The sequence below is a fragment of the Sorghum bicolor genome, chromosome 3 (assembly GCF_000003195.3).
Source record: "Sorghum bicolor cultivar BTx623 chromosome 3, Sorghum_bicolor_NCBIv3, whole genome shotgun sequence".
In the NCBI taxonomy this organism is placed as follows: Eukaryota; Viridiplantae; Streptophyta; class Magnoliopsida; order Poales; family Poaceae; genus Sorghum; species Sorghum bicolor.
The window spans coordinates 51,418,312-51,432,035 of record NC_012872.2 but is presented as its reverse complement, the minus strand read 5'-3'; the positions used below and the strand labels follow the sequence as shown (position 1 = coordinate 51,432,035).

Sequence of the window (13,724 nt, the reverse complement as noted above, 5' to 3'; positions counted from 1 at the left end):
ATCACTTTCAATATTTAACAAAAAAAAATGTTCACTTGTTCGGTTCATGGCTAAGGAGTTTCTCTCCCAAACTGAGAAATCAAATTATTATGGGGTTAGCAGCGATGTGTTGGGCGTTGTGGTTGAATAGAAACGATATGGTGCAAGAAAACTACTAATGCCTTTTCATAGGTACTCTTTAGGGGATCGTATTGGATCCGAGAATGGTCATAGTTAGCTAAAGAGAAAGAAAGAACGGATATGAAGTCTGGATGCAAAAAGTTGAACATGGTGGTGCTGGAATCTTCAGAAGCTTGGTGTGGAGACAACACAGGAGCTTAGAAGTGATGTCTTTTGCTGTTTCTGTGGGTTGCCTGTTTTGCTGCAACTTAGAGCTGGGGTTTGGGGCCTTGTTTAGTTCCGAAAAGTGAAAAGTTTTCGGTACTGTAGCACTTTTGTTTGTTTGTGACAAATATTATCCAATCATGGACTAACTAAGATCAAAAGATTCGTCTCGTGATTTACAGCTAAACTATGTAATTAGTTTTTATTTTCATCTATATTTAATGTTTCATGCATGTGCCAAAAGATCCGATGCGACGGAAAATCTTGAAAACTTTTTGGTTTTCAGGGTGAACTAAACAAGGCCTTGTTTTAGCTGTTGAGCAGGTTGTGGTTCAGCTAGCAGACTCTGTTTTTTTGTTTGTTTTCCAGTAGTCTGGAGTTTTTTTTTACTGCACAGCAGCTGTTGATCTTAGATCATATTTCTGTATCGTTACGGTTGGGTTGCACCCATTAGCTTTTGAATGTGGGAGGCGAGAACACATTGGTTCCTTTATTAAAAAAAAGGCAAAGCCCTGGTTCGCCCACCAGCTGTTATCCAGTACAAAATGATCTGCAGTCAAGGAAATAAAGTCAAGAAAAAGCACTTTAGTTAGTTTTGGTTATTTAAGCACAGCAGGCGCGGCATGATTTAGATGCCTTAATTTCTTTCTTCCAAGTCTTCAACAAAGACAGGACTGAGCAGCGTTGACTGTAAGTCAACTTGAGAACATGGAAGTTTCATGGAAACTTAGAGCATCTTACTATTGATACACAAGCAACGTCCACATCGACATAACTACTCCACAACTTATTGGCCCGGCCCTTTGAAGCTACCAACACAAACTTGCTTCCTCCGGTCCTCTTCCGCCTGCTCTAGTAATAGCCCTGCTGTCAAGAGATGACTGAATTTCTTGTAGTAGCCCTCCTGTTGTGTCTTCTCATAGATGGAGTGTACAGGGCCATGGCTTGGGATGATGCCGACTTCTTCAGCAACTGCCCACCATCTCGGTGCAGCAAACATGGTCCGGAGATCAGGTACCCTTTCCGCCTCGAATCCAGCAATACCTCCTCATTATGCGGAACACCATGCATGAAGCTAGGATGCTACGGCGACGACACCATTCTGGTTCTCCCAACAGCCGTTATCCACTACAAAGTGACCGCCATAGATTACAGGCGTGGTACCCTCACGCTCGCCCCGCGTGTGGACGACTCGTCTTCCTCCTGCAAGCAGAAGCTCATGTCCGTGTCCCTACCTGCAAGCATTATCAATTGTGAGGACCCGTGTTCCACACTGCTATGCCATCTTGAATATGCAACCACAGTTAGCTGCTTAAAAGAGTTCACACCAAGTAATCTTGCTGCTAATTACATATTTGGCCCCATCTCGTGCCTTAGCAGCACGTCCCAATTCTCCTATTTGGTGGATAGTTCTGCATCCATGTCTGTGCTTCCACTAGATTGCAAGGTTGCGCCTGATAGCCACTTTCCGATTCACTATGATGGTCCAACATTGAAGGAGCAAGCAGAAGCAATACTCGATTTCTCAGGGACGACAACCATCGATTGGATTTATGGGGAAGATTTTCCTGGCGCCCTATACAACTGCACGCAGTGTGAACAAGGTGGGAGGCACTGTGGGTTCAGCCTACACAGGAACCAAACCTTCTGCATCAATCACGGTATTATCTCTAACTGGGCAAAACCATACAGCCACATGTTCCAATATCTTACGTTACAAGTCCTTACATTATTCATTTATGTCTACTCAGATGCTACTATGTGATTCTTTCAAATTTCGTAGATAATTGTCAGCTTATTTTGCAAAGTAGTACTGTAGCTCATTTTGTTGGGAAGCCTCACCCACGTAAACTAAAGCCAACTAATATAATCAAAATCACAAAATAGATAAATTATAAACATCCACTTGATATAGCAGTAGGGGTGCAAATGAGTGATGATTAGGTGCATGTCAAGGGCGGTATGCGGCAGGGATGCCAGACCTCGACTGCGGAGCTCGTACTCGCGCTCCGTGGTAAACACGACGGGGTTATACCCCCACGTCGCTCACACTCGCCGGGTTTTGCCCCCAGGCTCGTGGCTTAGAGAAGAGACAGGAGATTAGATGGAATGATTCTTGCTTAATTCTCCCAATGTGCGGTTACAGAAATATATGGCCTCAGGCCCAACCACTCTTCCTAAACTTAAGGACAGCCAACGGAAAGTAACAAAAAGGAAACAACCAATTACTCTTTCCCTTCTAATCCTAGCCACTTGACGTGAACACCGGCTGACTCAGGCGTGCTGCCCGCTCAGCCGCGCGGCGCACATCGCGTGCCCTGCGACGCCGCGTGTACGTGTGCCCGTACATTACATCTCTCCCCTCCTCGAGAGGCAGCTCGTCCTCGAGCTGAAAGTGGGGATATCGGGCGCGGAGCGAGTCGACATCCTCCCAGGTTACTGAAGCTGGGGACGCCCCCTTCCACTGAACGAGAACCTGGAGCACTCCGCGCGCCCAGCGTGACTTGACAGCCTGTCCCGGCTCCGGAACAATCGCGCCATGGCGAACAGGAGGGAGGGCTGGCGGCTCTTGCGGTGGGGTGCCCTGGAATTTCTTGAGCAGCCCAACGTGGAAGACGTCGTGGAGGCGAGCTTGAGGTGGTAGGGCCAGGCGGACTGCGACTTCGTTGATGAGCTCGACGACGCAGTATGGCCCGTAGAAGCGAGGTTTGAGCTTTCCAGCCGATGCCTGGGGCATGGATGCAGTAGGCCGCTGACGAAGTCGGAGCAGGACCCAGTCGCCTGTCTGGAAGGTGACCGCGCGGTGGAGACGGTCGTAATGGCGCTTCTGTATGGCCTGGGCCTGCTCGAGCCGGTGTCGAATGTCCTCCAGGAACTCCCTGCGTTCCTCCAGCGTGTGGGCCACCGCCGGCACCCGGGAGTCACCATGCACATAGGTGCGCAGGGATGGTGGATCGCGCCCGTAGATGACGCGGAACGGCATGTCGCGCAACGATGACTGGAAGGCGGTGTTGAAGACGTACTCTGCCCATGGAAGCCAGCGGAGCCAATCGCGAGGACGATCACCTGTCAAGCATCGAAGGTACATGATGATGACTTTGTTAGCGGACTCCGACTGCCCGTCCGACTGTGGGTGGAAAGCCGTCGTCATCTGCAGCTTGGTGCCACTCAAACGCATCAGCTCGCCCCAGAAATTGGAGGTGAACACAGGGTCGCGGTCGGAGACGATGGACTGCGGAATCCCGTGCAGCCGAACGATTTCAGAGAAGAAGGACTGGGCCACAGTCTCCGCCGAGTACGGGTGCACCAGGGGTATAAAGTGCGCGTACTTGCTGAAACGGTCCACCACCGTCAAGATGACTGACTTGCCCCGGACGCGCGGCAGCGCCTCGACGAAGTCCATGGCGATGTCCGACCACACCCCCTGTGGCACCGGGAGGGGCAGCAGCAGTCCGGCCGGGTGGAGATGTTCCGGCTTGTTGTGCTGGCACTCTGTACACGCACGAACAAGGTCCTGCACCACACGTTTCATGTCAGGGAAGTGGAAATCGCGCCGGAGTCTGTGCAGCGTGCGCTGGACGCCCTCATGACCCTCCTCATGGATCGCCCGCAGCACCTCCTGCAGCAGCGGTGAGTCAGGCGGCAGGTACAGCCGTCCGCCGTAGTGGACCAGCCCGTCGGTGAGTGCCCAGGGCTGCGACTTGGAGCCGCGGTTGATGGCGTCCTGTAGGGCAACCAGCTCCGGGTCGGAGGCCTGAGCTTGGCGAAGGCGGTCGAGGAAGTCGAAGCGCGGTCCGGCCAGCAGCATCACCGAGCCCTCCTCCGGAGTATCGCGGCGCGACAGGGCGTCGGCCACGGCATTTGTATGCCCGGGCTTGTACTCAACAGTGAAGTCGAAGCCGAGGAGTTTCCCGACCCAATGGTGTTGCGGGATCGTGGACAGCCTCTGATCCAGCAAGTACTTGAGGCTGTAATGATCTGTCTTGACCTCGAAACGCCGCCCCCAAAGGTAGGGCCTCCAGCAGCGCACTGCCTGCACGAGGCCGATCAGTTCGCGCTCGTATGCCGCGAGAGCGCGGTGCTGGGGGGCCACAGGCCGGCTGAAGGCCACCGGGTGGCTGTCCTGGACCAGCACCGCCCCGAAGCCGTGCGAGGACGCGTCGCACTCGACGACGAATGTCTTGGAGAAGTCCGGCATGGTGAGAACCGGTGCCGAGGTGACCACCGCATTTAGCGCGGTGAACGCAGCAGTCGCGTCCGGCGACCAAGCGAACCCGTCCTTCTTGAGCAGGGCGGTGAGCGGCGCGGCGATGGTGCCGTAGTTGTGCACGAACTTCCGGTAGTACCCGGCAAGTCCCAGGAAGCCGCGCACGGCTCGCGCGGATTGTGGCTGCAGCCAGTCCCGCACAGCCTGCACCTTTGTCGGATCCATGGCGACGCCTGCGGCCGACACCAACGTGGCCGAGGTACGCGACGGAAGACGCTGCGAACGCGCATTTGGAGCGCTTGACGAAGAGCTGGTGCTGCTGGAGCGCCCCGAAGACGGCGCGCAGGTGGCGTAGGTGATCCGCCCATGTACGACTGTAAATCAGAATGTCGTCAAAAAACACAAGCACAAAGCGGCGTAGGAAGGGTCGAAGGACGTCATTCATCAAAGCTTGGAACATGGCGGGGGCGTTGCACAGCCCGAACGCCATGACCAAGAACTCGTACAGGCCGTCGTGAGTCTTGAACGCCGTCTTGTGGATGTCAGCCGGACGCATGCGGACTTGGTGATACCCCGAACGCAGATCGAGCTTGGTGAAGAAGCACGCCCCATGGAGCTCGTCCAGCAGCTCGTCGACGACGGGGATGGGGAACGCGTCCTTGACGGTGAGCGCGTTGAGCGCCCGGTAGTCGACGCAGAAACACCACGACCCATCCGGCTTCTTGACGAGGAGGACCGGGGACGAGAACGCCGAGTCGCTGCGCCGTACGATGCCCTGCTCGATCATCGCGGCGCATTGCCGCTCCAATTCATCCTTGTGGGCCGCTGGGTACCTGTACGGTCGGACGGCCACCAGCAGCGCGCCCGGCTTGAGGACGATGCTGTGGTCACGTGCACGTGGCGGTGGTAGCCCGGAGGGCTCGGCGAAGAGGCCTCCGAACGCTGTCAGCAGCTCTTCCAGCAAGGCTGCCGGCGCCGTGATGTTGGAGAGTCGCGGCGTTCGCTGCGCTGCCACGTCCTCCCAGCAGATAGTGCGGCCATGGCGTGTAAAGGCCACGGTGCGCGTAGTGAAGTCCCACACCATCTTGCCCAGCGTGACCATCCACTGGGTGCCGAGGACGACGTCGTAGCCGGCGAGCGGCATCACGTAGAGGTCGACGCAAAAGTTCTCGCCAACAATGGCGATCGGGGCCTGACGGAGGACGCCCGGGCATGCGATGCGTTCGCCGTTGGCCACGGTGGCGGTGAGGCGCAGGCTGGGCTGGACGGTGAGCCCCGTGCGCGCTGCAGCCTCCTCTGCGATGAAGTTGTGCGTGGAGCCGGTGTCCAGCAGGGCAGTAAGCGTCACCGCGCCCACTGTCACGCGCACCTGCATGGAGTCACAAATGGGCATACCAGCCACTGCTAGAAGGGAGAACAGCGGTGCAGCGGGGGCGGCCTCGGCGGCCGCCGGAGCCGCGTCCTCCAACTCGATGCCGTCAATGTAGAAGATGCGACGGCACACCCGATTGTGCCCGCGTGAGTATGGCTCGTTACAGTTGTAACACAGGCCAAGGCGGCGTCGCTCCGCTTGTTCCTCCGTCGAGAGCCGCTTGGAGGGCCCAGCCGCGCCGCGGGGTGGGGGCGCCGGAAGGGCCAGCACTGGGAGCACCTGCGGAGGGGGCGCGGCTCCCGCTGGCAGCGCTGGACGCGGAGGCGGGGCTGGCAGGACCGCCCGCGTAGCCGCCCGAGGAGGCAGTTGATTGATCCGGTCTAGTTCGACCAGCTCCAACGTCCTGGCCAGACTCATGGCTACGGCCAAGGTTTCCGGCGCGTGGACGCGTACCTGATGGCTCAGCGGAGGCAGCAACCCTCCGGTGTATAGCTGCACGCGCTGGCTTTCCTCCAGTCGACCAGCCCGCGGAAGAAGAGCCTGGAAACGGTTGGAGTAGTCCTCCACCGATCCGGTGCGCCGCCACTCTGTAAGCTCGAACAGCGGCGCGGATCGCAGCGCTGGGCCGAACCGAAGATTGAGGAGCTCCTTGAAGCGACCCCATGGCGGCGTGCCTTCATCCTCCTGGAGTTGGAGGAACCACAATTGGGCCACATCCTCCAGATTGTACGACGCCATCCACACCTTCTCCTCCGGCATGGTGCGCTGCTGACGGAAATAGGTCTCACATCGATTCAGAAAGATCAATGGGTCGGACTTGCCGTCGAATCGCGGGAAGTCCATCTTCTGGAATCGCGGAGGGCGATCCGGTGGGTGCTGGCCGTCGTAGCGGGCGCTGGAGTCAGCGGAAGAGCCGATCTTCTCCTGCATGGTCGCCATGTCGTTTTGCATCTTGGACATATCGGTGGTGAGGGTCGTGAGCAGCTTCATCACGTCAGCAATGGAGGGTTGATCGCCCATGGCTGTCGATGAGGAGGTGGCAGTGGACGGGGAAGAAGGAGATGATGGCGGCTGGTGGGCTGTTTGCGCGGCGGCTGTGGAAGATTGGGTGGATGTGGTGGGAGAGGATCGACGTGACTGAGATACCAGGTTGTCAAGGGCGGTATGCGGCAGGGATGCCGGACCTCGACTGCGGAGCTCGTACTCGCGCTCCGTGGTAAACACGACGGGGTTATACCCCCACGTCGCTCACACTCGCCGGGTTTTGCCCCCAGGCTCGTGGCTTAGAGAAGAGACAGGAGATTAGATGGAATGATTCTTGCTTAATTCTCCCAATGTGCGGTTACAGAAATATATGGCCTCAGGCCCAACCACTCTTCCTAAAATTAAGGATAGCCAACGGAAAGTAACAAAAAGGAAACAACCAATTACTCTTTCCCTTCTAATCCTAGCCACTTGACGTGAACACCGGCTGACTCAGGCGTGCTGCCCGCTCAGCCGCGCGGCGCACATCGCGTGCCCTGCGACGCCGCGTGTACGTGCGCCCGTACATTACAGTGCACCTCTAAACCTCTTTAGTTCAAATATTTATACTACTTCTCCAAAAAAATTAGGAAGTAGTACAAATATTTGAACTAAAGAGGTTTTGAGGTGCACCTAAAGGTTACCCCTCACCCCTATATAGCAGCAGTCTCACCCATTTTTTTTCAAGCAATTTAACAGCCCAGCCCTACATCACGCATTGAAAGTTGGGCACTACTAGCAAAAGTACCCAGAAAATGATGCTTCAACTAATTAAGGGAAAAGGGAGACAAATTAGGAACAAAATTGGTGCAGCTGAAGGTAAAATAAATACAAAATAATGTTGTTAAGAATTCTACGTGATAATTATGACAATGCATTTTCAAATACAGATGACCACTTGATAGAGGATAATGGCAATTCACATGATCACTTTTAAGCAATTGGTGACCAAAACTTTTACATGCAAAATTTGCTGCACTAAAACTGAGCATTTTCGTAAGGATCACAAGATGCATAACTAAGACAAATTAAAAGCAAAGCAACTCCTACAATGTAACGTATTTACCTTTGACATTACCAGATAAACGGAATTTATTTAGGCTGGGACTCAGAACACAAGTTACTTGGCAACTGAGCTAGGATTGTTTGGGTCTATCAGCTTTTCTTTACCATCTTGACATTGAGATTATTAAGGTTGCATCATCCGTGGTCCTAGCAAGAAACCCTTCCTTGTCTGTATGCTATAGCAGCATTAGTAGAGCCTGGAACCAAAGTAGCTGCAAATGTCAATGATTTGTGCTCCTGAAAAAGGGAAATAAATTCATAGGTTAATTTGTGAAATAAAATATACAGAAACACTTGAGGAAACAAATTGATGTACAATACTGCTGAAAGTGAATACAACGAAAGCACAAAGTGGTATGCTAATTGCTAGCAAGATAATAACTGCCTATAAGGAATACCTTCAAAAAATAACTGCCTATAAGGTGGGCAATGGAAGGGATAATAGCAGAAAGGAACAAACACTGCATAAAGCAAATGAATAAAGAACCAATGTGAAATTGGTTGTCTGTAGCAAACCAGGTAATTCTGAAAGAGAGACTGCATGCTGGATGCAGCTTACAGTTGGCTGGGACAAAATGGTGCACACTAGTAGGGACTACAACCTGGAAAATCACCAGAGATGGAACCACAAACTTGCCTCCCATATTTGCATTTTCTCTTAAGGAACCTTACTTGTGATCAAACATGCTTAGAAACATGTAAGGAGCATTACTATTTTACATTATACCCATGTAAATACAGTATATTGATTCTTCAAAAAAATAGAACTTTTATTGTACACGCTGGAGGTGGGGTTACATCATGCAGCTAATTGTACTAAAATATTGGATCTTACTTTTCTTTCTCAACATATCATCATTTCATACTAAACCATCATTAGAGACTTATTTTCTTCTTTGGTGTTCGCAGGTTCACACGTCAAAGTAATTGAAGGTACTACTCCAAATCAATCATGACTTTTAACCAAAATAAAAAAAGGGATATTTATTACACACAAATTCTTATCTTTCTCAACTATGGCTCTTAACATTATCTCAGAACCATTAACAACACCAAGTGGTGCCTTCCTATTCAGACACAGCATAATGATTTATTGTTCTCTGCTTGCCAGCTACATCATCGGTTGCCGCAATAGTGGTTCTTCTGTCGATTGTGGCCACTGGACTCTATCTTTCACTGAAGACAAGATATACTGAGGAGATACACTTGAAGGTTGAAATGTTTCTCAAGACATATGGCACCTCAAAACCCACAAGGTACAGTTTTGCTGAAGTTAAGAAGATAACAAGGCGATTTAAGGAAAAAGTAGGTCAGGGTGGATTTGGGAGTGTATACAAAGGCAATCTACCAAATGGAGTGCCTGTGGCAGTCAAAATGTTAGAGAACTCTGCAGGAGAGGGAGAAGAATTCATCAATGAAGTTGCAACCATAGGACTAATCCACCATGCAAATATTGTGCGTCTCCTGGGCTTTTGCTCTGAAGGAACAAGGCGTGCCCTTATTTATGAATACATGCCTAATGAGTCACTGGAAAAATATATATTCTCACATGATTCTAGTATTTCCCAGGAACTACTGGTGCCAAAGAAAATGTTAGATATTGCTTTAGGTATTGCCCGTGGAATGGAATACCTACATCAAGGATGTAATAAACGCATCCTCCACTTTGACATCAAGCCTCACAACATCTTGCTAGACTTCAACTTCAACCCAAAGATCTCAGACTTTGGCCTAGCAAAGCTGTGTGCAAGAGATCAAAGCATCGTTACCTTGACAGCAGCAAGAGGCACTATGGGATATATTGCACCAGAGTTATACTCTCGGAATTTTGGTGGGGTATCCTACAAGTCGGATGTTTACAGTTTTGGCATGCTGGTGTTAGAAATGGTAAGTGGAAGGAGGAACTCAGACCCAAGTGTTGACAGCCAAAATGAAGTTTACCTCCCAGAGTGGATCTTTGAGAGAGTAATCACTGAGCAGGACTTGGTACTTTCTAGGGAAATGACTGGAGCAGAGAAAGAAAAGGTGAGACAGCTAGCCATGGTGGCTCTATGGTGCATTCAGTGGAACCCAAAAAATCGACCCTCAATGACAAAAGTGGTGAACATGTTAACAGGGAGGTTGGAGAATCTGCAGATGCCCCCAAAGCCTTTCGTCTAATCTGAATTCTGAAAGTCATCCAGTGTCATAAAAATTATATTGGAGAATACATCATCATTGTGTACTGAATATTTGAGACATAAACTTAGCTCCTGTGTGTTGCAGAGTACTAGTCCATAGTGCCTGCATGAAAATGTATTTGAGTTTTTCCACTGTATCTGTATCTGATGAATTAATAGTAACTTGTTGGCTTCTCAGTTCTCACCATGTAGTGCTACTTATCTGCAACAAATCAAATTTAAAATGGACCTGGCTTGTGTGTAATAGTTTAAGAGCATCTCCAAGAGATTAGCCAAAAGCATTAGCCAAATTTACTGATTTAGCTACTCTCTAAAATAGATTTGACAAAAAATATTTGAGTACTCCAATAGACTCTGTAAAGGATGGCTAGTGAGGTAGGCTATCCGAAAGTAGAGAGCGAATAAGGTGGGATAAAGAGCTACTAAATTTGAAGAGTTATTTACAGAGTCTGTTGGAAAAGTTTTTCCTTCAACAGTAGCTAAATTTACCTTTAGAAAATGATTTAGCTAATCTCTTGGAGATGCTCTAAAGAGTCCTGTTGCTTCAATTCCTAATGATCTTGCCATGATTTAGTTCCATCCTATTCTGCCCTTTCTGTAGTACATGTTCTGTTTCCAACTCAATGAGAGAAAAAAATCAAAATCAGTTGAGATAAAATTTCAAAATAAGCTGGACAAAAATTCCTAATGATCTACGATGCTAATGGATGGGTCATGGGTGGGCATATGGGTGGGATGCATCGGATTGGACTTAGAGTTGTAATTTAATAGTTCAAAGACAAATCATCTTTTCCTTTCATCATTCTGTTCTTGCACTGTTATGTCCAGCCTTCTTATTCTGTAGTGCAATCTTCCTCTTCCCCAGTGCAGCAGCACTCAGGGAAAAGCAACATACGCTGCTTGAATAATCAGTGAGTCGTTGAGTCAGTAATTCAGCACTAGATGGAGAACTCCACAGGATAGTCCTATATACGGTGGCCAGTCATGTAAATTTTATTCCATCCGAGGCCGAGCTACTACATTATATATATTTGCAAAATGTGAATGGATGGACGCGGGTTTGACCATAATTTATACACTCCGAGATTCTGCAAAGCGAAGCGGAAAGCAGGCAAGGAGACAAGGATTATTACCTCAAAGGAAAACGAGGACCTCGAATGAATCGAGCGGGGAGCAGAGACGCCGGCGAGCAAGCAAGGGCGTCCAGCTGTTTAGCTGTTGAGATGTAGTAGCATGGTGGGGCAAATAGCGGCGCTAGGGTATAGGGAAATACGTGAGGGTCGTGAGGCTTCCACCGGACCGGCAGTGGTATGTGGAATCAAGCTCAACGAATTTGGGCGGCGCCTGCACGAGATCGCCGTCACGGCGGGTGGCGGCCGCCTCGGCTGCGAGCGCGGTGACGAAGAAGTGGGCCCGTTCCGTTTTTCCGTTGCACAAAGCTGGGTTGGGTTTTGCGCGGTACGGCGGCCTCCATTTGCGAAACGACTCGGCCCACCAACAAAAGAAGAGCCCTGGTCTCCTGGACGTGTAGAGAGCCCATCAAAGCTCCTCGCGAGTGGGTCCTTTATGTTACCTCTGACTCTGAAGCTTGGCAGGATTTGCAGCTATCCCGGACATGTTTCTTAAAAAAAACACCGTCCCGGAGATAAAAATATTTGTTATACAAAGTAGTATATATATATACGACAATAATAAAAATATCACTATCAAGAATTCACTCATGCGCAGTGAAGTGTTAACATGAAGCGTCCGTGGTAAACCAGGAACTCAAATGTGATACAATACTAGTCCCAGGAGGCTAGTAACGCATTTATTACATCAGATAAGTTTCAGCGCAGTAGTCTCGAAAAGCGTGGACAAAGAAGGCACGCTATAATAATAAGACACCAAAATACAACATAGGTCCAAAGGACCCAGAAACAAACGATATCACAATCGAACATCTGACGAGTCCCAATGCCACAGGCTTAGTTGGGTGCAGACACGACCTTACTCGAACGCCACTTCGCGATCAAGTCCGGATCTTCCTCTGTTTAATAAAGCAAGGGTGAGTACAAAGTACTCAGCAAATCCAACCTTACCCTACGGAAGGGGATAACAATATATATGCATATGGATAAATCAAGGATGAGGCTTAGTTTTATTTACATAAAGCTATCTTTTTACACATGCAAGGTTTCATTTCACAAATACTGTTGTAAAAGACCTCTTTTTCCACATATGATAGTATTTCTGAAAATGGGGGTTTGATCACAATTTTAAGTGTTGTTGAACCCTTGTTCCCACAACACAATGGCAGTCAACCATTTATTTCCAAAATTACACTCTCTCACATGCTTTCACTCATCCCAACCCATCTAGTTGTTGAAACCAAACCATAACCCGTCCGAGACCGCGGACACGGCTATCCAGATAGATTTACACTCTGCAGAAGTTGTACACTTTTCCCACAAGTAGAATACCATAACTTACACCGTCGTGCAAGCACAGATCCATCAAAGTCATTACCCTCCATAGCTAAGTAATGGCGCTCACCACGGGAACACTAAGGCCACATCTCATGATACCACAATAATTCACAAAGCTCTTTTCATATATTTCCACAATTTCACATACATCACTTAGTGTCCCGTTGCACACCTGCCTCCAGGTGATTGCCATACTAACTAGAGGGATTTAGACTAAGCATTTCCCATGCAAGACGAGTGGTTGTACGATAAATGAGTTAGGCAAGATGAATCATCAACTCAGTCCTTAATCGAGACAAGGCGGATATCTTCACGCTTAACCCCGCAAGGTATAAGCCACAACACCAGGGCATCTCCAAAAGAGATTCCATCCGCCCCATCTCCATAGTAAACACATCTATAACTTGTTCATTAACCCTTTCACAATACCCGTAATTTATTTTCACCACTCACACCTTTTACTTTTAAAATTATTATATTTGAAAAAATATAGCGATGAGTATCCAGGATGAGTAACAAGTCCTAAGCATACTAAATAATAATATTTCTGTCATAGCATATTATTTGTTTCTAGGTTCGAACAAGACAATTACCAGGTAATATCAATTCAAGGATGGCTATTCAACAGGTTTTAACTAAGCAGCGAAAATACTTCGTACATATATTGTACATGCAATATTTAAAACGGCTTCTACTGGTTGTGTTTAAAAATAGGATCAATATGCATCAAAGGGAATCGGTTGGACTTGCCTCCGTCGGCGTCCTCGGCAAACTCCTGCTGACAGTCCGGGTCCTCGGCGTCAAACTCGCGGTACTCGTCTCCAACGTTCTCGTTCTCTGGCTCGTTCACTCCGTCAGCTAAAATACGCGACGAACGACACAGACAACAGGCACAGATAAATAATCATATAAATTCAAATGAGCTCCAAAAATCATGAAATTAATATGGGAGGTAGATCATGATTTTAGATGAATTTAGGAAAAAGAATTATTGAAATCAGAGTTAGCATGTGTCATTTGTGAAATGGCCGGAATTTAATCATGCGAAAAAGGCTAACGATGATTAAAGAATGGATGCTTCACGT

General features: G+C 49.2%; 1 protein-coding gene and 1 long non-coding RNA gene across 4 annotated transcripts; one reads left to right on the top strand and one right to left on the bottom strand.

Annotated features, from left to right (window-relative positions):
• On the top strand, positions 1,145-10,355 carry LOC8078195 (rust resistance kinase Lr10). Its single transcript, XM_021456370.1, has 3 exons — positions 1,145-1,985; positions 8,901-8,924; positions 9,103-10,355. The coding sequence occupies exons 1-3, from the start codon at positions 1,202-1,204 to the stop codon at positions 10,149-10,151; spliced, it is 1,857 nt and encodes a 618-aa protein (XP_021312045.1). The 5' UTR covers positions 1,145-1,201; the 3' UTR covers positions 10,152-10,355.
• Positions 1,424-11,593, bottom strand: LOC110433787. Of its 3 annotated transcripts, none has more exons than XR_002451104.1 (4): positions 11,305-11,593; positions 10,661-10,780; positions 7,993-8,228; positions 1,424-1,559 (listed from the first exon to the last, which is right to left on the bottom strand). It is a non-coding gene; the product is annotated as an uncharacterized LOC110433787 (long non-coding RNA). The 3 variants fall into 3 exon arrangements; XR_002451103.1 differs by lacking the exon at positions 1,424-1,559 and adding an exon at positions 1,815-1,951; XR_002451105.1 differs by lacking the exons at positions 1,424-1,559; positions 10,661-10,780 and adding an exon at positions 1,815-1,951.

What these genes read in the sequence shown, in the direction of transcription:
- LOC8078195 (XM_021456370.1), top strand. Translation starts at nt 1,202, where the DNA reads ATGACTGAATTTCTTGTAGTAGCCCTCCTGTTGTGTCTTCTCATAGAT. An exon ending in AACCTTCTGCATCAATCACG is followed by an intron (nt 1,986 to 8,900) that starts GTATTATCTCTA and finishes TGGTGTTCGCAG; the next exon opens with GTTCACACGTCAAAGTAATT. An exon ending in ACACGTCAAAGTAATTGAAG is followed by an intron (nt 8,925 to 9,102) that starts GTACTACTCCAA and finishes TCTGCTTGCCAG; the next exon opens with CTACATCATCGGTTGCCGCA.